At 35.6% G+C, this 25,533-nt stretch overlaps 3 protein-coding genes and 1 long non-coding RNA gene across 5 annotated transcripts; 2 read left to right on the forward strand and 2 right to left on the reverse strand.

The window, feature by feature from the left end:
- Positions 1-311: 311 nt before the first annotated feature.
- Positions 312-11,352, forward strand: LOC110910909 (uncharacterized protein At5g08430). The gene is made up of 8 exons (XM_022155482.2): positions 312-618; positions 1,864-2,583; positions 2,717-2,826; positions 8,144-8,203; positions 8,273-8,323; positions 8,461-8,531; positions 9,472-9,656; positions 10,486-11,352. Exons 2-8 carry the CDS (start codon positions 1,923-1,925, stop codon positions 11,118-11,120), a joined length of 1,773 nt encoding a protein of 590 aa, XP_022011174.1. The 5' UTR covers positions 312-618; positions 1,864-1,922; the 3' UTR covers positions 11,121-11,352.
- On the forward strand, positions 3,877-6,894 carry LOC118487395. Its single transcript, XR_004881741.1, has 2 exons — positions 3,877-6,681; positions 6,833-6,894. It is a non-coding gene; the product is annotated as an uncharacterized LOC118487395 (long non-coding RNA).
- Positions 11,353-12,147: 795 nt separating the features above from the next.
- LOC110914845 (late embryogenesis abundant protein 47) lies at positions 12,148-13,918 on the reverse strand. 2 transcript variants are annotated; one of them, XM_022159529.2, is made up of 3 exons: positions 13,704-13,918; positions 12,848-13,141; positions 12,148-12,477 (listed from the first exon to the last, which is right to left on the reverse strand). In XM_022159529.2, exons 1-3 carry the CDS (start codon positions 13,812-13,814, stop codon positions 12,289-12,291), a joined length of 594 nt encoding a protein of 197 aa, XP_022015221.1. In that variant the 5' UTR covers positions 13,815-13,918; the 3' UTR covers positions 12,148-12,288. The 2 variants fall into 2 exon arrangements, with proteins under 2 accessions (XP_022015221.1, XP_022015222.1); XM_022159530.2 differs by having other exon boundaries at positions 12,848-13,126; positions 13,704-13,908.
- A 7,017-nt stretch (positions 13,919-20,935) lies between these two features.
- Positions 20,936-25,093, reverse strand: LOC110910906 (DNA-directed RNA polymerase II subunit 4). The gene is made up of 7 exons (XM_022155479.2): positions 24,959-25,093; positions 22,030-22,097; positions 21,754-21,862; positions 21,590-21,667; positions 21,408-21,441; positions 21,267-21,335; positions 20,936-21,187 (listed from the first exon to the last, which is right to left on the reverse strand). The coding sequence occupies exons 2-7, from the start codon at positions 22,076-22,078 to the stop codon at positions 21,110-21,112; spliced, it is 417 nt and encodes a 138-aa protein (XP_022011171.1). The 5' UTR covers positions 22,079-22,097; positions 24,959-25,093; the 3' UTR covers positions 20,936-21,109.
- Positions 25,094-25,533: the final 440 nt, after the last annotated feature.

Genomic DNA, 25,533 nt, shown 5'->3' on the forward strand with positions numbered 1-25,533 from the left:
TCGGTGGTGTGGTGCAGAAGGATACAAAGTGTTATGGGTTTTAATCAGAAAAGCTCAATGTGTTAAAGTTGCGAGATTACCAGAATACTCTTCGACTTAACGATAAAACTAACAGAAACTTGACAGAAGGACACAAACAAAAGCGAAATTAAAACTTCGAAGACTCAACTTGATTTTTGCCACATGACATAGTCCACATGAATGCAAATTAGACTTTACTCACACATAAAAATAAGATAACACCTAACCCAAATCAACCACATAAAATAAAATAAAATAATCAGATTTTAGGTTGAAATTCCCACATTAACATTTCTTTATACCCCTTCCGTTACACAAATTCACCCCCAATTTATTTACTCTTATGCCCTCCCCTCACTCGAACCACCACTGCTTCACCCTACCACCAGCTCCGGCTGGCTCACACCACCGTCAGCCACCGCAACCAGCACCTGCAACCACCGCCTACACATCGTAAAACCTAAATCCTCAAACCCTACCGCCTCATACAACGCCTCCGCCTCGTTGACCTAACCACCAAACCGCTGTCGCACCACCGTATCACCGTCGCATCTCCGCCGCTTGTCCGAAACCGGCTCGTAATTCAAAACTTTCACGGTTTGTTACTTTGTGTTTTTTTGATTTTTAGGTTTTTTTTCGTATTATTAACAAATTCGGTTTCAATTTTATGTTATTTTGAATTAATTTAAGTCTGATTGTTGTAATTTATGCTAATTAGGTGTTTGTTCTTTTTTATTTTTTTTTGTGTGTGTTACTAACAATTTAGGTTTCAGTTTCATATTATTTTGAATTAATTCTTGTCTGATTGTTATAATTTAAACTAATTAGGTGTTTGTGCTTTCTATTTTTAGGTTTTTTTTGTATTACTCAACAATGTGGGTTTCAGTTTCTTGTAATTTTGAATTAATTTAAGTCTGATTGTTATAATTTAAAGCAATTAGGTGTTTTTGTTGACTGTTTGTTAATACAATAGCATATATATATATATATATTAACAATTAAAATATATTTCATTCCAATAATTTGGGCAAATTACATAAGGATAGCAGGTAGACGAGCAACAAACTGCGCCGCCATCCCTTTCTGAATAGAAAACCCTAATCTACTAAAAACAAAGCCTCGCCCCTAGGGGTCAAAAAGTTGCCGTGGACACTAATGAAAGTTCGATTCTAGCAGTCGATTTTTACACACTACACACCAGTATTTGTTTGATATAAAATTAATTTGATTATCTATGATAAATTGTTTGCACAGGTTTATGTTCTTGCAAGTTGAGATTTTTTAATCTTTGTTTGTGGGGTAAAATTGTCATTTATTAGTATTAAGATGTTCATTAAGCACAATAAAGAATCCACATTTTCTTTCATAATATAAAGAAGCAACCTAGCTGATCCCATACAAGATAAAATCCCAAAATTTTACAAGTTCATAGCAGGGGTGAAATCGGCTCTATACAGCTATACTTACAAAGCTAAGTATCTATCACCGACTCTCCGGGTTGTGATTTAGTACTGGGTTGGGTCATAAGTCTATCTACACAGTATGCATTGACTTGTCACGACCTCTTGAGTTTTTAGCTTTGTAACTCTAATATAATATGATTTTTTTTTTTGATGAGTGATAATTGTTTGCTAAAGTTACTTTTCTTCTATATGTTAAAGCCTTTCATGCTCATTATATTGTTGTAATATGGAACGACTTTAGTTTCAAGTAATCCAATTTGTCATTGTTTTGCATATATTTATTATTTTAAAGTTCAAGGCGATTTGAGTTATGTATAATCTGCCCTCATGTGATTTCATTTATCGAGCTTGTTGAGATATTTCTTATGGTTAAGTGCAGTTTTATGGCGTTTTGAACTGTAAAAGTCACTCAAGGGCTGGATTGAGGACAGTATTGGTATGGGCGATCGGAACGGATCATTCTTTTGGGTGGGGGACGGGGATGACCAGACACTGAGTCCCGTGAAGCATAGGAGAAAGTCAAAGTCAAAGAAATTGGAGTTCTTAGGGTGGGGTTCCAGGCCGTTAATCGAATTTCTCCAATCAATCGGCAAGGACACTGGCAAACAGCTCTCTCAGTATGACGTAACCGCCATTATCAACGAATACGTGCACACTTACAACCTTTTTAACCCTATGAAAAAGAAAAGGGTTGTTTGCGATGAAAGACTTCATTCTCTTTTCAGTAAGAATTCAGTTCCCAGAAATAAAATATACGAACTGCTGAACTCACACTTTGCTGAGAATAAAGATTCATCCGAAGATGACGCTATGTATGATTCAGACGAGTATGAGGATGTTAACGTAACTTACAAGAAGCAGAAGGTTTCTAGTTTAGAGAAACAAGCTCCTAGCCAAAAGAAAAAAGCACTGTTAAGCAGTTTTGCGGCTATTATTCCCGAAAACATAAAGCTTTTATACTTGAAGAGGAGTTTAGTTCAGGAGCTTGTTAAGCATCCCGAGAGCTTTGAAGGGAAATTATTAGGTAGTTACATTAGGATAAAGTCTGATCCGATGGATTTCTCTCAGAAGAACTCTCATCAGCTTCATCCTGTTACAGGCGCGTAAAAGTTTCTATATTTACATTCGTGCCATTCTTTTTATAGAATCTGTCTGATACGCAAATAGCTAGAAACCCTCTGTTTTCTTGGATCAGTTCTTATTTTTATTGTGGGCTCTCTGTTATTTTACAGGGGTGAAAAATGTACCTGGAGTTAGTGGCGGACATGAAGTTCTCCTTGAGGTTCCAAACGTGGTAAAAGACATACCAATACGCATGCTGTCAGATGATGACTTCTCTAAGGTAACTTACATATTAACATAAGTTCATCTTGGTTTTAAAAAGTGCACCTATGCGTGAGGTTCCCTCAGGTGAGGCGTTCATCTCTTCTGATCGCATGAGGCGACGGGTGTACATGAGGCGCGTGAATTGTACATAGAGGTGTTTATCAGAAATATAAAAAAAATACATTATAAATATCCTGAGCCTCACGTACATGATGCCTGCAGTACTAGGGGTGAGCAGAAAACCGAAATAACCGAACCGTAACCAAAATAACCGAACCGAAACAGAAACCGACGGTCTTGTTTTAGGATTTTTAATAACCGAAAACTTCGGTTCGGTTTTCGGATAACCATTTTCAATAACCGAAAAAAACCGAACCGAACCAATAAGTTACAATGGCAGGACTAGTCCATGTCCATATATTTTTATGTTTTAAGTTTAAGTTGTTCAAGTGTTTAACCCATGCTAGTAGAAATTATTAATTTTACTCTTGAATGTTAAGACTACTCCCATCCATGACCTTTCCCATATGTGGGTTGCCAGGTGTAATAAAAAATAATTAGAAAATCAATTTTTTATTTCCAAATCTCACGACCTGGCCTCCATTGCAACCTAGGTTGCAACCCCATCTTTTTTGTCTTTTTAGCACATGTCATTTTTTAATTGGTTGGTTATTTATCAAATAAAACTTACTATCTAAATATTTAATTTAACATTATCCTATTAAATAAAAATAACCCAAAATTTATGATTTTTTTTTCTTTATTTACTAACTAACAATTTGTTTTATCTTAAAGTTTTTTTTTCCCAATAACTTATTATACTTGGGTGTTCTTAAAAATCTAAAAACTGTCAGTTTTGTTTACGAATTATATTTAACAAAAGTTTTTAATATAAAATATAGCATTTTCTTAACTTTTTTTATGAATGTAAATATTTTTAATAATGTTATATTTCTATAACATGTTTTAAAAAAATAAACATTTTTATTATTTACAATAAATTTTATAAAATTAATTAAAGCATAAGTCATATTTATTTAAAAAAAAAATACAATAAAAATAGTTTATGTTGGGTTGGTAATGGGTGTGAAAGGTTGGGTTGGGTTGGGTTGGTGGAACTGGAATAGAGAGAAATTATTATTTTATTAAAGGTTGGGCTGAGAAGGGTTGTGAATAAGGGTAGTCTAAGTATTTATAATAAAACATTAACATGTTTCTTTATAATTGAAATGATTTATCTATTAGCCTACAAGAAATAACAAAATTTAATATAAAAATTAAATGATCTTCAAAGTATTATAAAAGAAAATGTCTTAATAAAATCTTTGGAGAAACATAAAAATAGATTAGAAGGTTAGGTTTATGTGAACAATATTAATTAAAAAGGTTAAATATAATAACTTAAATGTAAAAATCTAAGAAAGGTTCTTAAATTTTGGATTATACTTTTAATTTTTGAATCTTACGTAATTTTGTTCCAAAACCGAACCGAACTGTGCACACCCCTAGCGTGCACCTTCACCTTGGCGTGCCTCTCACTGTTATCCAAAGAATAAACTTGGGTTAGTCATAGCAGTCTTTAGTCTTCAATTAGCTTTAGCAACAGTTTGATATTTTAGTAATCGTCAGTGCACTTGTACGCATATTTTATATCATTCTTCTACTTTTATACTTTTTTGAAAGAGTAAAGTGCAATTTGCCACCCTGTGGTTTGGTCCAGATTGCCAGATAACACCCTATCTTCCACTTTTTGCCATCTGAAACCATGGGGTGGGATTAAACTGCAATTTGCCACCATGTGGCTTGGTCTAGATTGCCAGATGACACCCTATCTTCCACTTTTTGCCATCTGAAACCCTGGGGTGGGTATTTCATCACACCCTGCCCCAGGACGTTAGTCAACAGTTATGTTACCGTTAGATTTAGGGGTATATTGGTCTTTTTACCCTCGAAGCTTCCTAACCACACCTTAGCTACTCCCTTATCTTTACTTCATCACGCCCTGACACCCCATTCTTTACCAAACACTTTCCATCTTCTTCTTCCACCGGCGAACCACCAATCCACCGGCAAACGACAAGCCTCTGGCCACCGATTCAGTCCAAAGACATCGCGACATGGAATTTATGGTTGAGGTGCAAAACGATTCAGTCCATGGTACGTATGTGAAGTACATTTCACTTGAATCTGGTTTGATTTCAGTCCACTGTACATTTTAAGATTACCCTCGTTTGATTCAAAATTAGGATCGATAATGTGGTGGTTTGTGATGATTTGATTGTAGCTGGAGTAATGGTCACGAGACCCAGAACCATTGTGGGGTGGTTCTGGTCAGGGTGGTGTTGCGCTGCTTGAACAACATATCGTTCAACTTTGGAGTGGTGTTCCCTGCATCACCCCAACAATCACGTCCACCGTCCCCATGACCACAGAATGCCATGATCCCAGTCTGGTCCGACATCACCGTCACCAGAACAGAGCATCACCCACCTTCACCCTCCGTCTCCATCACCACAGAATGCCATGATCCCAGTCTCTGGTCCGACATCCCCACCACCATCACCATCACCAGAACAGAGCATCGGCCACCTTCACCAAGACTAGTGTAATACTAGTCTTGGTTAGTTTGATTAAGGTTCCTATTATTAGGTTATGTGTAATTATAATTTGGATATGTATAATTATGCTTTGGATATGTTTATTTGCTTAGGTCGATATTTTGCTATGTATAATTATGCTTAGGATATGTTTAATTATGCTTTGGATGTGTTTAAATATTAATCTATGATTATGTACTGCTTTGATGTTCACAGTTGGATATCTATACTTATGCATTGCTTTGAGGATCATTAAACTGAATTTGATGTCACAGTTGGATATCTATGATGATGATGATGATCATGTACATAATTTTTCTGATTATGATGATAGGGTTTAGGGTTTATTTATTTTAATATATACAGTTAGTTTTTATGGTTAAATATGACCAAATGGACCCCACATAGGGGTACTTTAGTCATTTTACCTTAAATATTAAAATAAATAATCATCTCCAACACCCACCTGCCACCACACCCCACCTACAACCACCAACACCACCATCCACCTGCCACCCTGATCTGACCTAAACAACCTCCTCCCTGACCTTAAACCCTAGCCCCAAAAACCCTAGTAGTCCTCCTCATCTCCACCGACGGCACCACCACCACCTCTGCCGCCACGACAACCGGAGAATGTCACCGTCGCCTCTCCCTCTTCACCTATCCAACAAAATCTCAACGAAACCCTAGAAAAAGAAACCCTAATTTCTGATTTTCCCCAAATTGGATCTCATGATTACACCTCTCTGCTCACCGATCAAGTCGAACCCCACGAGTAAAAACGACAACCCTTGAAACAACAAGAAGTAGAAATGGATACCTTGAGCCGATAAAAGACTTCTCGTAGAAGCAGTTAGTAACAAAAACGCCATCATCAACTCCTTTGTATAGATCCTATTATGCTTCTTCTTTTTCTCCTTTTCTTTCAACTCGGCTTCGAGTTTCTCGAGATCGGGTTCCGACCCGGCCTGTTGGATCTCTTTCGACTCGACTAACGAAACAAGATCACCTTCGGAGGACCTTCCGGATTTCTTGGTGACAACCCACTCGTACGCGCTGCCTAGCTGGAACAGGTTCGATATCATGGCGTTGAATTTGGTTACCGACATTGTGTTTTCGAAGAGGAGATAGGGGACTAGAAACGGGAATGCTTTTGGGGACGGAAGGATGCTGAGAATCGACATGGTGGCGGGGACGTAACAGACGAGGCGGTGAGGCGAGGCGGTGAGGCTTAAGCCTCACTAGACCTTGTGAAAATTGAAAAATTTTAGGTTTTCTGGACTTAATTGGGGGCCAACCCAATAGTTTACTTAAAAACATCTATTAGGTTAAAAAAAACCTAATTGGATGATGAGTGGATAGCCAACCCGAGTGGGGATGAAGATGGCATTGGTGGAGTTGGCGGGTCAAATGAGGAAGAAGGTGAGAGTTCATCATCTAGGAGGAAAAGGAAAAGAGTTATTAATTTGGTTGATGAAGATGACGATCTAAATACGCCAAATGAAAACTTTGAGGATGATGATGCGGAGGAAAACAAGTTCTATGATATTTAGATGTCATAACATTACTAATTTAAGTTGTTCGAACTATTTTATACTATTTTATGATGTTTGTTTTATGTTAAACCTTGTTTGTTGAATTATGTTCTATTTATGATGTTTGTTTTATGTTACTTTGTGATTTTTATGAGAGATATATATATTTTTTAATATTTTTAATAATGTTTCGAGGCTAACGCCTCGATCTGCCTCGAGGCTTACGCCTCGTGAGGCTAAGGGAAAACGCCTCGATGCTCATTTCCGCCTTTTTAAACCTTACAGACGACCCAAGCCGGGAGGGTAGCCTCGGGTGGTGGTGGTCGGTCTGGTGGTGGTGGTCCGGCAGAGAGCTGGTGTGTGTTGTGAGAGAAAGAGCTGGTGTGTGTGTGTTGTGTGTGAGAGAGAGAGAGAGGTCTATATATATAATTTTTTAATAATTTATTTTAGTATTTAAGGTAAAATGACCAAAACACCCTCATGTGGGGTCCATTTGGTCATATTTAACCATAAAAACTAACTGAGTTAGGGCTAAAGGACATAATGTGCAAGGGTTTGCAAACATCGAGTACGGTTTTTGTACTTATTAAAGATAAAGGACACAGTTTCAAATAAGTAGCATACATAAAGGACGATTTTTGTAATTTACTCTTGTTCTGATGATGATGATGTTCAAACCTGAACTTAATTATACTTAAGTGCAGAATCGATTCCTGAATTTTAGTGCAATTGGACACAACTTACGGTTAATTATACTACTTAGATGACTCGATTCTTGAACTTAATTTGGTTGACTTTTTTAGTCAAACCTTGAATTATACTACATCATTAACTTATAAAGTCAAAACTAGAGAACGGGTTTCATTAATTTGACTTGGTAAAGTCAAACCTGCAAGTTAAAGGTAAGAATGGAGGGAGTTTTGAATTTAATATAGTGTGAAGGGAAAACTAGTTTTTAACATCATTTATTAACAGCCTTTAACGTTCCTGGGGTAGGGTGTGATGAAATACCCAGCCCAGGGTTTCAGATGGCAAAAAGTGGAAGATAGGGTATCATCTCGCAATCTGGACCAAACCACAGGGTGGCAAATTGCACTTTACTCTTTTTGAAATAAAGGATTGATTCTAGTGCTTGGTGAATGAGTTTACCGTATACTAAATCAGATGCACATTTTTTCTATTGCCATTTCTCTTGCAGGAAGAAGTTGAGGATTTGTGTCAAAGAGTTAAAGACGGGTTGCTTAAGAGGCCTACCGTTGTAAGTCTCTCTATCTTATTTAAGGATTTTCTTTATGATCTTTAAATATCATCAAACTCTCCTTGGTAGGTAGAGGTTGAACACAAGGCCCAAACCTTGCACGAGGATATAACAAAACACGTAAGTAATGCTCATTATAGTAAAATAAATCAATAAATGCATAAACACGACTTGAGCTTCATATATGCAACAATTTATTGTCTTCATGTTATTCTTTTACTCATCTGTACTCGATAAGTTTACTGGTTTGCTTACAGTGGCTTCCTAGAGAACTTGCGCATCTACAAAACCTCATAGATCGAGCCAACGAGAAGGGATGGCGCAAAGAATATCCTTTTTTATCAAAATAACCAACATTTATTATGTAACCATGAGAATCTATTAGGTAAAACTCACGGGCCCCACCAATACTCTGCTAACTAGTGGGGTCAGGTAAAGCGCATCATACGCTATGCAGGTCAAATCTTGGTTTAAAAAAGCGTGCTTTAAGCGCAAAGCGACCCTAGGCGCAAAGAGCTGCGCCTTGTGCGACATAAAGCGAGCTCTGTACAAAAAGCGAGCTTTTTTGGAAAAAAATCCCACTGAGGCGCGCACTTTTTGTACATAAGGTGTTTTTGTGCTTTAAAGTGTTATACATGCAGCTAAAATGGTTGTACGTTATATGATTTATACATTAAATCATATATAAACCTTATTTGTCACTATATAGAAAAAGTATATCGTACATTACGGCTTAACGTACTTCACGTACGACAACGTGCGTGATTTTTTCTATAACATGCGTGATTATTGTTTTCAATATGCGTGATTATTGTGTTTCAACATGCGTGATTTTGGATTTTTGAGTTATAACGTGCGTGATTTTAAAATGAACGTGCGTAATTACCTGTCGTACATGATGTACGTTAAGCCGTATTGTACGTTAACCTTCCTCTATATATATATATATAAATATATAAGCACCTTATGCCTCACGTACGAAAAGCCCACCGCTTTTGCGATTTGCGCTTCGCGCTTTGATTTTAGACCTTGTCGCTTTTGTGCGCTTCACGCTTTTTTAAACCAAGGGTCAAATTATACTTTTGTGTATTGTCGACTTAGAACCATTTTAGTAATTTTAATCATTGACCAAATTGCTAAGATAATAGTTTTTCAGAACAACACACATGTCCTACTAGATATATTAAATAAGAATCTTATTATTCAATAAAATTATAAATGCGTCATATAGAGATGCTTGGGAAACCTTTACTTGCTTGAGCTCTTACGCTATTCGAGTATCTGGAAAGAAAGAAGCTGCTCCAAACACCATCAGAGCAGTCAAAGTTGTTGACTGAGGTGCCAACGGTGACGGCAGATACACTAGAGCCAGAAGCTACACCACACGAACTAGTAGCTGATATAGAACAGCCCAATACTTCACCAATCTCGATTCATGGTTCAGATGCTGCAGGTATGTAGTTATGTACAAACATTTAATCGCAACACATCGTAATATTTCTAAAAAAAAGATCAGTTTGTAATAACATTGCTTTCTTAATCATTTAACACGGGAACTATTTAATAGAAACTAGTGGATTACCACCCGTGCTCCGCGGCAGGTTCCAAACTTAGATAAAAATAGGCAAATTTCGACAGTACATTCTATGTGACGATGAAAAAACGACGTCACGGAAAAGTTATCGGGTCAGTTCGCTACGGTATAGGCAAAAACGAATACTCAGGCGGGTTTGGGATGTAGTTAAAATAACTTACTTACGACGGTACATATGGAATTTAGGAAAACGTTACATTCAGAAAAAACTAAAAAGAAACGACCAAAAATAAGTAAAAATGAAAAAAACTAAAAGTTTAGGGTCTAAATAGTAATTTCTATAAGTGTAAAGGAAAAAATCTAAAGTTAGGGGTGTAAATAGTAATTATCATAAAGTGTAAGGGAAAGAACAAAACTAAAGTTGAGAGTCTAAATAGTAATTAGAATAAAGTGCAAGGCAAAGAAAAACCTTATTGAAGTTGAAGGGCTAAACATGTAATTATTAACGTTGAGGTGTCAAAGTGTAAAGGAAAGAAAAACCTTATTAAAGTTGAGGGGCTAAAGTTGTCTTGATCAAAGTTTAGGGGCTAAAGCTGCCTTGATGTGACAACTTAGCCTTTCAATGTTATATGAATATGAATTAACAAAACAAGGTTTGCAGGCCAATCCAACCCTAACCGGTTTTGACCCGACCTGCACATTTAGTATTTTATAATTAAATTCGCGTGCTGTTTTTTCTTTTATGCAGAAAATAAGCTGGTAGTTGTTGATGGAGTCGACGAAGGCAATGCGGAACCAATAAAGAATTTGCGTTCTGAAGAACAGTTAACAAGCTTCCAGTGGGTGGAAGCCGTGCAGATGCCCAAAAAGCAAAGTTTCGGTCAAACAATTGACTTCACCAAAACAAAGAACTCTGGTTCTGGAGGACACTTAACGGGCTTCCAGTGGCTGGAAGCCGTGGAGATGCACAAAACCCAAAGTTTTGGTCAAACAGTTGACTTAAGCAAAAGAAATAACGTGGGCTCTGGAGAACACGTAACAAGCTTCCAGTGGGTGGAAGCCGTGCAGATGCCCAAGACAAAAAGTGCGGGTCAAACAGTTGACTTGAGCAAAATGTCAAATGTGATTGATTTATGTGACGATGAAGAGGAAACGCATGATGTGCAAGTGGAGAAAGAAAAAACGACCCACGAGCAAGAAGACGAGCATGAATTCTCTCGTCAAAAATGGTTCTACCGGGACCCACAAGGACAAATACAAGGTCCCTTTTCAAAAACCGAGTTGAAAAGCTGGCGTGATGCAGGCTATTTCATGCCCGACTTTAAGGTGTGGAAAGAAGGCCAGACACCCGAGTATGCCATCCTGTTGACAGCTATTCTCTAGCAAATTTGATTTGTTGATTTTGATTTTAGGAATTAGTTATTTCTGTTATGCCTTGGGGGTTGTGAGATTATTTTAATTTAGTCGTGTTTTAGTCAGGCTTAAATGTTTAATCATAGTTTTGTTTAATAATTTGAAGTGATTTATGTAATAGATCCAAAAAATCCAATAAACCTTGGAACACAGTAAGATCTTGAGAAGCTTATAATGTATGCACCATCACTTCATTTCTACACGTGATTATATGTTATATTGTATAGAACTTGAAATCTTCCAAACGTTTTTTTGATACGAGTTAGATCTTCCAAACGGTCGTTCTACACGAGGAATGATTATTGACCCATTTCAATGTTGTTTTGAGTCTTTAATATAGACTGAAGAAGTGCTTAAACATAGAAGTATTACGTTGGATCGACAAGATCAAAATTTTGATAATTACCCTACAAGATCAAAATTACTCTACAAGAAACATTTTACAAAATTACTCTAGAAGATCAAAATTACTCTACAGTATCATTTATAGAGTAATTTTGATAAGTACCCTACAAGCAGATAATTACAAAAATGTCACCGTGTGCTTTTTGCTTTTTCATGCTATTCGTACGTTTAGTACGTTAACTTTATTTGTACAGTAACTTTCCCCTGTAAATATATACAAGTTGTATAAATTAGCTTATATATTATTTTGTAACCCCCTTCATGCACCATTGAATCGATATTTTTTATGTTGTTTGATGTTTATTCTATATTTCAGATTGCGTGATCGTTGATCAACTATGAGTCTTGAACTTGTTTAAAGCATTTGGTTGTAGTCAATTGACGGTCAATCTAGTCATCGACTCTTGGCTACGAATCTTGTAATGATTCTTATGTCCATGTTATATATAAATTTTGTTCTATATATATTTTCAAAATTTACGAGTGGATTATAAACATATGATCATTTTAATTTAACAACATTAATTTCAACCATTTAATTGATATATAGACAAGGTTCCTCTATCATAATCATCATCAAAACCAACAAATTTGTCTCACTGTATGATGTACTATATATATACACACTGTAATTCAATACATAAAATATTATCATACATTAATATAATTGTTATTAAAAAGAATAGGAAAGAAAGCCAAAGCCCCCCAACATTTATTGTAGCATGATCAAAATTCATTCTTTTTTTGGGGAATTTTGGTTAAGATTGTTGATTTGGTTAATCCTTGCAGCTGCGGCTAGCGACGCTGCAACGCCACCAGGACGGGTTGTCAGATTCGGATCGTTTCTCAACTCGGCTCCTATCACTCCCTCTGCGTCTCTACGCGTCACCGGCTTGTCCGCTGGTAGCTTTGAAGTTGCTTCCTGTTTCACATTCATTTTAAATTTTTATTTTCATTTTCATGTATATGTATGATTCATACCAAACTATGTCATCTTTAATTTTTTTTTAATACAAACTAATGATTTTGAGAATTAAAAAAAAAAAAAAAAGAACCGGTTCAAACCACCAAAATGAACCATCTTGACTAGTGTGGCCGGTTCTACCAACCCGACCGGTTTGGTTTGATATTTTCCATAATTGTAGTTTATAGAAGTAATATGTAAATAAAAACCAGGTTGTGTTCTTGTCAACCCATGTGAATCATGTTTGTGTCTGACATGATTTTTAAGTTTGTGTCGGGTTCAACCGACCAACCCCTCAAAATAACCCTCTAGAGTGATGCATGTTTACCGCTAGAATCTCGCTCAACTTGGTCTTTTCATCATCTCGTGTGAGGCGAGCGTTGCGAGTGGCGGCTGATTGAGCGGCCGCAGCAACGCCGCCAGGCACTATGTTGGTGCGGCCGGTAGCCCTAACTTCGGCCGCTTGTATGGCGGCAGCATCACTGTAATCCACAGGCCTACTGCCTGCTGTTAAAGCTGTGGCTTCCAGTGCTTCTCCAATAGTGATGTGTCCTTGGTCTAATATTTGATCTCCTGATGATGCCTGCTGACTGATTTTCCTGCCACCCTTCACATTTTCACCCTATTTTCATCAACATCAAAATTCTTACTTAACATGTTATCCAACCTATAACTTATCATTTTTTTATTATACCCGCTCATTGCGGCGGGCCGGTTTAAACTAAATTTTGTATGATAACATAGATAAAAAAAACATGTCACATGCGCTTTTGCAACATCAAAATGTAAAAAAAAAATGTTGTAACAGTGTATTCAGAAATTATAGAAAAGTTACGTCGTAAGTTTAAAAATTATAATTTAAGATCATTTAAAACCACCGTAACATATCCAAATTTATTATAAAAATATATAGTTCTAAGAAAAAAAACAAAATACGTTTTTTTTTTTTTTTCAAATAGGTTTTTTTTTTTTACTCTAATGTAGCTAGAAGTTGTATTTTAATAATAACAACAATGCCATTTACATGAAAGAGAAATAAACCATCCAAAACGCTTGATATGTGCATGTTAACAGAAAAAGTTAAACAAAAACTAATTTTTGTTTAACGACGTGCGAGTTGTTTTTAAGAAACAAACCATACAAAACGCTTGATGTGTGCATGTTATGTATCCAACTTGACTCACCTTGCTTTCCTCGTTGAGATCTTTGTGTTCTTGAACATGGGCGGCGGCGTGTTGAAGGGAATCTTGAACTTCTTCCCCTAATTGTGGTTTCATAGGTTGTTCTTGGTTCATCTTGTTTGTGTTTTGCCTAATCTACCTACCTTATTGCCTCTAGATTCCAAAACTTTTGGAGATATGTATATATGTAAAATGAAATTTTAGGATATATAACAAATTGGATCAAAAAGTGAATGAAAAAGGGTTGGATAATAACATTTTGCTTGTATTTAATAACATGACAAGTGGTGGGTTCACTAATAATAATATATATGCATGACTTGGTCTTCTATTTTTGGCCAGAAAATGTTGCATGTTTGCAATGTTATTATAGGATTTTGTGGTCTACCATGATTTTCTCTCCCACAAAAAATTATAATCACCTTATCATTCCGCCCCTCCTTGTCGAAGCTATAGTTTATCCAATTTTCTATTATTAGGGTATTTAACATAGCGCTTGCTCGGTATAATTGTTGAATCAATTGTAAAATCTGTCGTGATAAAATTTATCTGTTTTCTTGTAGTTTGACCTTTCAAATTGTTACTTAGACTGTATTGGCTTCTTGTTTTGCTTATATAAAACTAGGTTATAACCCGGTGTATTACACGGGGTTGAATAAATAAATTTTATATACTAAATAATAAAACAATATATCTTTAAAAACCTTATTTATTATACACGGGTTGAATAAATGTAATTTTATATATTAAATAATAAAAAGTTATATCTTTATGAATCTCGTATATTGTACGGGTTGAATAAATGTAATTTTATATACCAAATAATAAAAAAAGTTATATCTTAAAAAACCATCTGTATTACACAGATTAAATAAATGTAATTTTGTATACTAAATAGTAAAAACGTAGTATCTTTAAAAAATCCGTGTATAATCTGATTGAATAAATCTTACAAATAATAAAAAAATTACATCCTTAAAAACCCCGTATATTACACGTGTTGAATAGATCTAAAAAAGAGTTATATATTTAAAAACCATGTGACACAGATTAAATAAATGTAATTTTGTATATTAAATATTAAAAATGTTGTATCTTTAAAAAACCCGTGTATAGTCGGGTTCAAAAATCTACCAAATAATAAAAAAATTATATCCTTAAAAAACCCCGTGTATTACACGTGTTGAATACATCTAATTTTACATAGCAAATGATAAAAAGGCATATCTTTAAAAACTTCGTGTATTACACAGAGTATATAAATGTAACTTTGAATAATAAATAATAAAAAAATATTTTTAAAAACCCTGCGTTTTACGGTTTGAATAAATGTAATTTTCTGTACTAAATAATAAAAAATATATATCCTTAAAAAACACGTGTATTGTACGAATTGAATAAATCTAATTTTATATATCTAATAATAAAAAGTTATATCTATAATAAATCTAATCTATACTATATGTACTAAATAATAAAAAGTCGATACATAAAAGGTTTCGTTGAAGGGCATATAGTGATGGGTACTGGTTGATACATCTTAATTTTATATCTATTTATGAGCATTACACGGTGGAGGTGAGTAACGGTGTGAGTGGTAGTTGATGGTTTGTTTTGAAGGTTATAGACAGAGAAAGTTGGGGGTGATGGTTTTAGGTTTAAAAAGAAATTACATTTCAGGCCCTGTACTTGTGAAATTTCAAAAAAAAAAAAAAAAAACTCATCAAAGGATTGTTTCTAACCTAGTTAGGCATTTGGATGAAAATGACAAAAAGTTACAAACGTGGGGGGCTATTTGGTACAAAAAAGTCATTTTGGACGAAAATGACAAACATGTCCAAACCTCAGGGACGATTTTGGCAATTAACTATAATAATTATCCATAAGATATTAAACTAATAATATTTAGTAGGAGTATTATCTTTCTATACTAATAAACAAAAATCCTTTTTGGACACGTGTCATTCTCTGATAATTTCTCACCTTTATTTTTTATTTATCTCTTTTATTAAATAATAATAATAATAATAATAATAATATTAATAATAATAATAATAATAATAATAATAATAATAATAATAAACATCAATTTAACTAAATCTATTTATCTCTTTTGTTTTCATAATCTAAAATTGATTTCTTTTTTAACTCTAAAGTTTTAATCTTTAGCAATTTAAGTCTAAAGTTTAATCTTTGGTATTTTAACCCCTTTGATTAATTTATTTTTTCACTTCTAATTCAAAAGTTTTCATCTTTTCCAATTTAACCCCTTTAATTTTTTTTACTTTCAACCCAAAGCGTTTCATCTTTCGTAATTTAATCTCAACACTTTTTTTACTTTCAACTTTAGTCTCTTATATATTTTTCATCTTTCACAAATTCTCCGTTTAACGTGTCATTCTAAATTTCCGAGTTAACACGTTGCAACGTGCGTGTGGGGTTCAACGTTTTTTTACCCCTTTGATTAATTTATTTTTTCACTTCTAATTCAAAAGTTTTCATCTTTTGCAATTTAACCCCTTTAATTTTTTTTACTTTCAACCCAAAGCGTTTCATGTTTCGTAATTTAATCTCAACACTTTTTTTTTACTTTCAACTTTAGTCTCTTATATATTTTTCATCTTTCATAAGTTCTCCGTTTAACGTGTCGTTCTAAATTTCCGAGTTAACACGTTGCAACGTGCGTGTGGGGTTCAACGTTTTTTCATCTATTTTTTTCCTGTTTGACATGTCCGTCACAACGCGTCTATTTTTCCCGTTTGATAGGTCTGTCGCAACGTGCAATTAATTATTTTTTTTTATCGATTTTACACATAGACTCGTGGTCATGTGAGAAACATTTGCCTTTCATCTAACATGATATATAACTAATGAATACCCGCCGCATTGCGACGGGTGATAACTCTAGTCTATAATATAAGATATTAAACTAAATAATATTTAGTAGGAGGTTTATCTATAATTAATTAAAATACATTAAAGTAAAATTATAATTATCTATAAGAGATTGTCTAATATGATGACAAGTGTCCCAAAAGTGGTTAGTATAGATGTGTACCATGGTTGTAAAAGTCCTGCCTAGGCTCCGAGTACTCCCTGAGTACTCGCTACAAGGTAGGCTGCCGAGGCACGAGTACTGGTCTCCTAGGCCAATTACTCCCCGAGTAATCTCCGCCTAAGCCGAGTACTTCCCGAGTACTCCCGAATCCGACTAGGGAGCGCCTAGCGACTTTTGCAACCATGATGTGTACCAATTTTTTTTACTAGGTTAACTTTTTGTTTGGTGTTAATATGTATGTAATCAAGTAAATTAAGGTTTTAAAGTATAAATGAAGCATTTAACTCGCCAAAAAAAAATTTGAAGCATTTAATATGATTTTACCTTGGAGAACTACTAATGTTCGTATTGAATTATGGAGTGTAAATTCTTAAGTAACTTTTTGATATGAATGAATAAGATAAATAGCATAAAATGATTTGTTATAATATTCTTTTACGGGCTCACTTATAAATACCCATTATCGTTGTTCAAAATTCGTTTTGAATTTGAAAAATTCGAAATTCGTTTAAATTCGATTCGATTATCAAGAATTCGTTTCGATTATAAGAATTCCAATTCAACTTCGATTCAATTCAAGTCAAGTAAATCGAATACGAATCAAATACGAATTTAAATTTCAAATTCGATTCGATTCAAAATTCGAATAAAATTATACATTTTTATTTATTATTTTCATATATAATACATATATAACTTTTATTAGGCTATACTATAAATTATTTTCAAAATTTATTCCAAGTATTAAAATTACCCATTACCAAGCCCACTACATGGCTCATAACTAGGGGTGCAAACGAGCCAAGCGGCTCGCGAGCTACTCGAGATCGGCTCGAGAAAAAGCTCGAAACGGGCCGAGCCTTATCGAGCCCGAGCCGAGCTTGAGCCTCAAAACAAAGCTCGTTTGTTTATCGAGCCCGAGCTCGAGCCTCACATGTGAAGCTTGTTAGGCTCGTCGAGCCTTATCGAGCCTTAGTGTAAACGAGCCGAGTCGAGCCGAGCTTATTTAAACTTGTTTACAAGCCGACCTCGAACCTAAAAATAAGCTTAGTTAGTAAACGAGCCCGAGCCCGAGCTTTACTTATCGAGCTCGCAAGCCTAAAAAGTCTATTATTTATATTATTTTTATTTAATATACTAATTAATAGATAATAAACGAGCCGAGCCCGAGCCGAGCTCGAGCTTGATAAAATACAAACGAGCCGAGCTCAAGCTTTGAAAACAAAGCTCGAATCGAGCCGAGCTCGAGCCCGAGCTCTCATAAGTTAATCGAGCTCGAGCTCGGGCTCGGCTCGGCTCGTTTGCACCCCTACTCATAACTAAAACCTAAGTAAAAAATCTATCAATAGATTTCTAATCCTAAAAATATTAACTTGTAATGTGGAGTGGTTATTCCCGACTTCTTGTTTTGAATTTAAGATTTATGATACGTTATTTGGAACTTTTTTAATATGATATCGTGCTTTATGGCTGCTTTAAAATGTATGTTACATTTTGATAGTTTTTTACATGTTTTTAAAGAATCTAAATTAAATCGAATTCTATTCGAACTCGAATTTTTAATCGAATACGAATCGAGTTTTTTATTCGAATACGAATTCAAATCGAATTCGGTAGGTTTTAATCAAATTCGAATCGAATACGAATTCAATGGAAAATAAAAATTATTCGAATAATTCGATTCGTAAAATTCGATATTCGATTTGATGAACACCCCTAGTATCCATAAGTTTACAAGTACAAGCATTGTTGTAAAAGTCGGATTCCAAGGCCGAGTACTCGGCGAGTACTCGGTCCTCGGAACCCCTCCGAGGCGACTTCCTCCTAGGCGGACTCAATTAGTCGGCCTCGGTCAAACTCGGCGCCTAGTCGGCCTAGTCGGAGCCTAGGCGGACGTAGTCGGAAAGAGTCGGCCTAGTCGGTCTAGGCGGTCAACTTGATTTGTTGACTTTGAATTAGTCAAAATCGGTCAAAATCGGTCAACATCGGCCTACTCGGCCTTGTACTCGGACTACTCGACCTTGTACTCGGACTACTCAACCTTGTACTCAGACTAGTCGGACTTATATTCAGAATATTTGAACTTTAAACATGTTTCATTTTAAATTATACTCAGTTGACATGAATTATGCTTATTTTAACATATATATATAATATATAACAATTAATTTTCTTTATAGTTACCATGTCCGCGTACTCCCCGAGTACTCTCCGAGTACTCCGATTACTCCCAACTCCCTAGTCGGCCGACTAGGGACCGCCTAGCGACTTTTACAACACTGAGTACAAGTAACATATCATTGTACAACATAATAAGCAAAAGTCTCATAGGTTGTTGCTACAACTTTATACCACAAAAGGTTCATAATTTTTTTTTGCTATTGTGTTTAAAGGAATTTTAAAGAAACTTATATACGACTGTTAATTGAAAGCTCATTGTGGCATGACGGTTTGAATGGGGTTTGGTTTAACAATAAATGAATAACATACTCTAAATTGTATATGTTTCTATAGCCAACAGGATTGTATTTTAGACGTTTTCAATGATAAGAACATTTGATTAGACACCTAATTAAGAAACATGAGTCAAAAGCTTATACAATAAAAGAATTGTGACAAGATACGAGTTTGTCCTAAACCACACCATGTGGATCAAGTATCACAAAGGTATGTGCTACCAACCACATTGACATATCGTGTAATTCTTTGTAACATTATTTTGACGACACACAAACCGTAAGCTAATCTCCGGATTAATTTGGTGTTTCTTCAACTAGACAACTTTATTTTACCTAACCAAGTGACACATCATATTTAATAATTAACTAGTATTAAGCCCCCCCCCCCCCCCCCCGCGTTGCGGCGGGAGCGTAAAACCGTGACAAATAGCACCAAACAGCCAACGACCACCAACATTGAAGGTGCGGCGTCTTAATGTGGAGAAATTAGACCGACATATAAAACAGAGAAAATGATAACTAACTCGATTTAGGACTCGCGCGTTGTGATAAACTTATTAAACGGGAAAAAAATAGATGACGTAAATACACTGAACCACATACGTACGTAACGCCATGCTAACTCGCAAAATTTAGAACGAAGCATATAACAAAACGTAAAATCATTGAACCACACACACACGCATTGTGCCGTGTTAACTCGCAAAATTTAGAACTAAACGTAAAGCGAAAAATTTTGCAAAATATGAAAAATATAGGGGATCAAAGTTGAAAGTAGAAAAGTTGTTAGATTAAATTGAAAAACTAAAAACTTTTGGGTTAAAACTACAAAATCAAGTAGTTTTGTACAAACGATCCTAAATATTTAAACTTAGTTGTCTGCGGAACCACTTATCTCTCACTGGTTATTTGGGTCCTCGTCGTCACCTACACCATTGAAATCAAAGTACATGTACTTAGTCTTAGAGCGACTAATTCTTAACCCTTTATCCTCTAAAGTTGCTCGCCATTTCTCTAACCTTGCAAAAAGCATGCACCATGGAACTGTCTCCTGAATTGAGTTTGACAACTCATCCAGAACGACTATGAAAAGAAACAGACTCAATGCAGATCCTTGGTGGAGTCCTATCTCCACAGGGAAGAAATCAGTATCTCCTACAGACGCCCGAACGCTAGTTATAGTCTTGTCATACATGTCCCTAATTATGTCAATATACTTGGGAGGTACACCTCTATCTTCCAAACAATCCCAGTGTCAACCAAGGTTTAAAAGAACGGAAACGAGTTTCGAGGCGTTTTCCCTTCGCCTCATGAGGCGTAAGGCCGAGGCGGTATTAATAAATAAATATAAAAATTATATATATTACAAAAATAATAATACTAACTAAATTCATCATCAGATTCATCAAAATCATCAAAAACACACTTAAAAAAGACATGGAATGCTTGAAATTGACACAAAAAGGCAAAAACATCAAAAACAACTATCAAAATCCCCTGAGGCGCACCTGAGGCGCAGCTTTCTTAGCGCCTCAGCCCCTCTGAGGCGCAAATACATTAAAAACACCATGAGGCGCGCCTCAAACTCGTTTTTTGGCCGTTTCGCCTCGAGGCGCACGCCTCAAACGTTTTTTAAAACCATGGTGTCAACTTGCTAACACTTATCCACCCTTTCAATAATAAGTATTGCCTTACCTATTATTATTACGGAAATAATATTAGTACTACAATTGTCTATACTTTCTTATAAAATGAACTTCCCCTCTCAAACTGATGGTCATCAAAAAACAAGTATATGATAAAGGTACAAGCTCCAATGCACTTAATACAAATCATCACTATAGCATTACCTTACAATCTTTGGAAATGAGGACAGAAACAAGACATAGAAACTACTCAAACTTCTTAATCAAAGACATGTCATTCAGCATTTTCTCAATGGCTTCATCATCATGTCCCCGTCCCCTTGACTGCATAAACATATTCAAACTTTACTAACACATGCTTCCTCCATTTACAAATGTTTTTTCTAAGCTTTTATTAAAGTACCTTGATAGACGGAACCATAGCAATGGCTTCCTCCACGGTTTCAGGGCATAGGTTTCCAAGAACACAAAGCTGCATCTCGCATATGCGGTTCAGAATACAATCAAGGAGAGTAATTACAAATCATTTGTATGAAAACATTACCTCGAATTCTGCTAACTGGTAGCGACTCAGTAACCTGAGCACTGGTTAAGAAAAATCAAACTGACAGCCTAGATGCAAAAAAAGCACACAGGAACAAGAAAAGCGTAATTATAAAAATAAAACATATATGTATGTATATGATGATAGGCATAGAAAATGAATATGCATGTAATCAAGGATACTCTCGAACTTGTCTAACGGCATCTGGATTTTTGTAGCGACTGAAACGCTTCACATATTGCAGGGACTTCTCAAACACTCTGACCAAAAAGCGTAAAAAATTTCGGATTTTTTTTTAAAAATAAAATAACCAACAATATTATATTCAATAAAACATTATACTCACTGAGAAACTTGATTCATTGGATCTTCAGACATCTGCTGAAGCTGCTCATATTTGTGTTCAAGAATCAAGGAGACTTCACAATTCATTAAACACTTGGCCTTCAAAAACTCTGAAAACCATATGCTGTTATTTTCAGTAACAAGAAGTTGAAAAAAAAGAAAAGTGTCTTGTGGGTCCCGCCCCACGGCCAAACAGAAAAGCCTAATGGAAATCCAAAGTCTGTAATTACATATGCTATATAAGATGTGCAGATAGAAACCCGAGAGAAAGTATTACCATCGCCTATCTTCAGCTCTGCAGCATTCTCTTCTTCTTCTCCAGACATACTGACCGATAACTTGAGCCTAAACATGCATCAAATCAAAGTAAACATAAACACATAGTCAAAGTTTCTATACATAAAATAATCAATCAGTTATTAACAACCTCCATATGGAGAAAAAATGCACTAGATCATATACGATAATGGATAACTATAGGATTTTGGTGAATGACGAGTCAGTCTTTGTACAGAGCTTGATTGGTTGGGGAGTATGTGGCTGGGAAACAGCTCGGGTTGGGTTCGTTTTCTGTGGTGTGGCATGCGAGGCATGTGGTTCATGATACGGAAGTTGCGATTAAGGAGATTGTTACTGGAAAGTTGAATAAAAAGTTGGAAGAGGGTCGTGTCTACATTGAATTTGTATATTTACTAGTTACAATTTTCATGCCTATTTTTTATCTAATCCCAGCAACTGATGCTACCTAGAATCACGGACTCGTATCAGAGAGGTTGAGATATGCGATTCAGAAAACTCACGGACTCGTATCAGTGGTTACGGTGTTCATCAGTGGTGGTTGGGTGTCACGAAGATGGTCAGAGGTGCTTGGTTGTTCGCTTCTAGGTACGGACAAGCACTTGGTACTGACCAGGCCTGGACCTAGTGTTGCAATTGGGTCGGTCAGGTAACCAATAGAGGACCCAGAGCGATAATGTGTTTGTAGGAGATGGGTACATCAGACTCAGCTGTCACATTGGAAATCAGCCATGAAAGCAATAAAATCATATGTCAAAGATTTAGGATCCTAATGTGATCCCATCATACTAACCAACACAACCCAAATACAATCTGTAAGCTAAAACCCCACAATAAAACAAAGCAAGACAAACTAACAAATCCACACGACAGTCGGAAACAAAGCGAAAAAGAAACCAAATTTAGGAACCTAATGTGATCCCATCATACTAACCAACATAGGGTCAAACCAACACTCGAACAGTAACTCCATTTTCAACCATCAACAAAAGTTAAAGCAAATTAGAGGCCAAAACAAGACCAGAACATGTAGAAACTTGCTTAAAGCAACAACCACATTAACCTCGATCAATCATACCACAAACTACAGTTTCCCAAAACAAGAATCTAAGTATCCAACAACTCGGGTAGTACAAAACTACAAAATCCCAATGTGAATCCATCAAACAAGACAACATACAACTCAAACCACGTCTAAATCGTCATGAATATTCACGGGTTCCTAACTATGGTTTCGATGTGTATTTGAAATTGAACAATTAAGAAGAAGTTTAGAATGCATAGTGAATTTACAGAAAATAAATTAACCAAAAGTGAAATTCATACCTTTCAATCGATCAGATCAAGAAGTGTAGAATAGATTGCTAATAGGTTGATTTAAGGGAGTATTTGGGTAGAAATTGAGAGCGTACTGGTAGAGTAGAAAAGATGAGAGCGTGGATGAGTTGTTAGGGTAAAAAAGATAATGACCCATCCTGACCCATTCTCTTTGTCTTAATGGCCCATCCTGATCCATTCTCTTTTAGTTCTGATTTTCTTATTACCCATCTAGACCCATTAATAATTTTAATCAACCCAAAATGACCCAGCAGCTTAAAATTAAAGTCCAAATTAACCCAAATTTAGGTATTTGGGTAGAAATTGCCAGCCTAAACCCAAGTGAATATCTTTTTAAAGTTTTAGAATTACCCAGTTGGACCCATTAATCATTAAAAGAAAGCCCAAATTGACCCATAGTAAATTAAAAAGGACCCATATTTATTCATACGGGTCATGATTGCCCCCCCTAACTATAAGTCTTTCAATGCCGAACCAATTCTAAGTAGAGAACTGTAAGGCAAAACGCAATTTGTGCTAGACAGGCGGTCTTCAAGGGGTTAAAGGCAGAAACCAGAGAAAGCTGGATTCGAACATGAGCCCTTGTAAGGGAATCAGACGCTTACCACTACACCAATTCCTTGAAGGTTCCCCTGATAAACTATTATGAGTAATCTATGCTCATTATTTGTTTAAGGCTTTATATTAGTTAGGTAACATGGTCGATCCCCGTATGAAAATTCCGTTTGTTGTTATAGAAACACATGCCATAAAACAAAATGAGCATATATAAAAATAATGTAACAGTTTGCTGCAACCAACCATTTCTATAACTACTTTAATCTGTAATCACAGTATAACTGGAATAAAACCTTATAATTCCACAATAAATACTCAATTACAAACAGACAATTGAAGTGCCTGTGGAGGATCAATCCGATAATATAGGGGTGTAAACGAGAAGAGCCCGAGCTCAACTGGGCTTGAGCTTTGTTTCTAAAGTTTGAGCACGGCTCGTGAGTAGTTTTTGAAGCTCGAGATCAGCTCGTTTGTTACTTATTAATTAATTTATATTATTATAATTCTTATTATAAACTTTCTAATAAAATAAATTTATCATAATTTTATACAAAATATTAATTACTATATAAATATATATTTATATTTATATATTAAAATAAATTATATTAATAACAGACTCACGAGCGGGCTCGAACTTGATAAGTGAGGCCCAGGCTGGGGCTTGTTTATTGAACAAGTTTACTTTTAGGCTCAAGGCGCGTTTAAGCTTGGCTCGTTTTGAAGCCAATCTCGAATAACTTGGATTTTTTAACCCCTACGATAATAACCTAAAACTAAACAACTTTTCAGAGAATTTAACCTAAAATCAAACAGCAAATTGAATACCGGACAAGAGCAGCAAATCGATATAAACAAAGAAACCCTAAACTACAATTATAGAATGAAAAGAAACGGATTGTTTGAAGTATTGTAAATAAGATGAAATCAAACGGAAGAAACCCTAATAGACGAAATTAAACGAGAAGAACAAAATAATAAGCAATTAGGGTTAAGAACAGAAGAGATGATACCTTGATCGCTGTATACGGGCCGCAGATGGATGACGAATATGCTGCACAGGTTATATAAACGACGCCGTTGGGGAAGTTTGAAAAAAAAGAGTGTAACACTCTAAACTTGAAGTTTTTTACCCTTGACTATACATTCAGGTCCCCTAAATAAGAGTAAAGAGTAAAATACAATTTGAGTCCGTTGGGTTAGCAACAGATTGCATTTTGAGTCCCTATCTTTTTTAACTTCAACCTCTGAGTCCCGAACATTGCGCACTTTCAACAATTGAGTCCCTCACCCTAACGACTGTTAAATAAACGTTAAGTAGATAACGGTGGTAAGGGCATTTAAGACATTTCACATTGACCCCCACCTTAACACCATAACCTACAGTTGACGCTCCGGCTCAACCTATTTCGAGGCCTAAAGCGAAATGAAAATCCGAGGCCTTTTATTGCCAACGAATAAAACTTGTTAATTGGTTTTGGGATGCCATGTTATAATATTGGACAGTGTTTTAAAAACCGGTAAATACCGGCCGGTTATACCGGTATTACCGTTTACGGATGTAAATCCGGTACGAAACACCCCGGTA

The sequence above is a fragment of the Helianthus annuus genome, chromosome 15 (genome assembly GCF_002127325.2).
Source record: "Helianthus annuus cultivar XRQ/B chromosome 15, HanXRQr2.0-SUNRISE, whole genome shotgun sequence".
Classification (NCBI taxonomy): domain Eukaryota; kingdom Viridiplantae; phylum Streptophyta; class Magnoliopsida; order Asterales; family Asteraceae; genus Helianthus; species Helianthus annuus.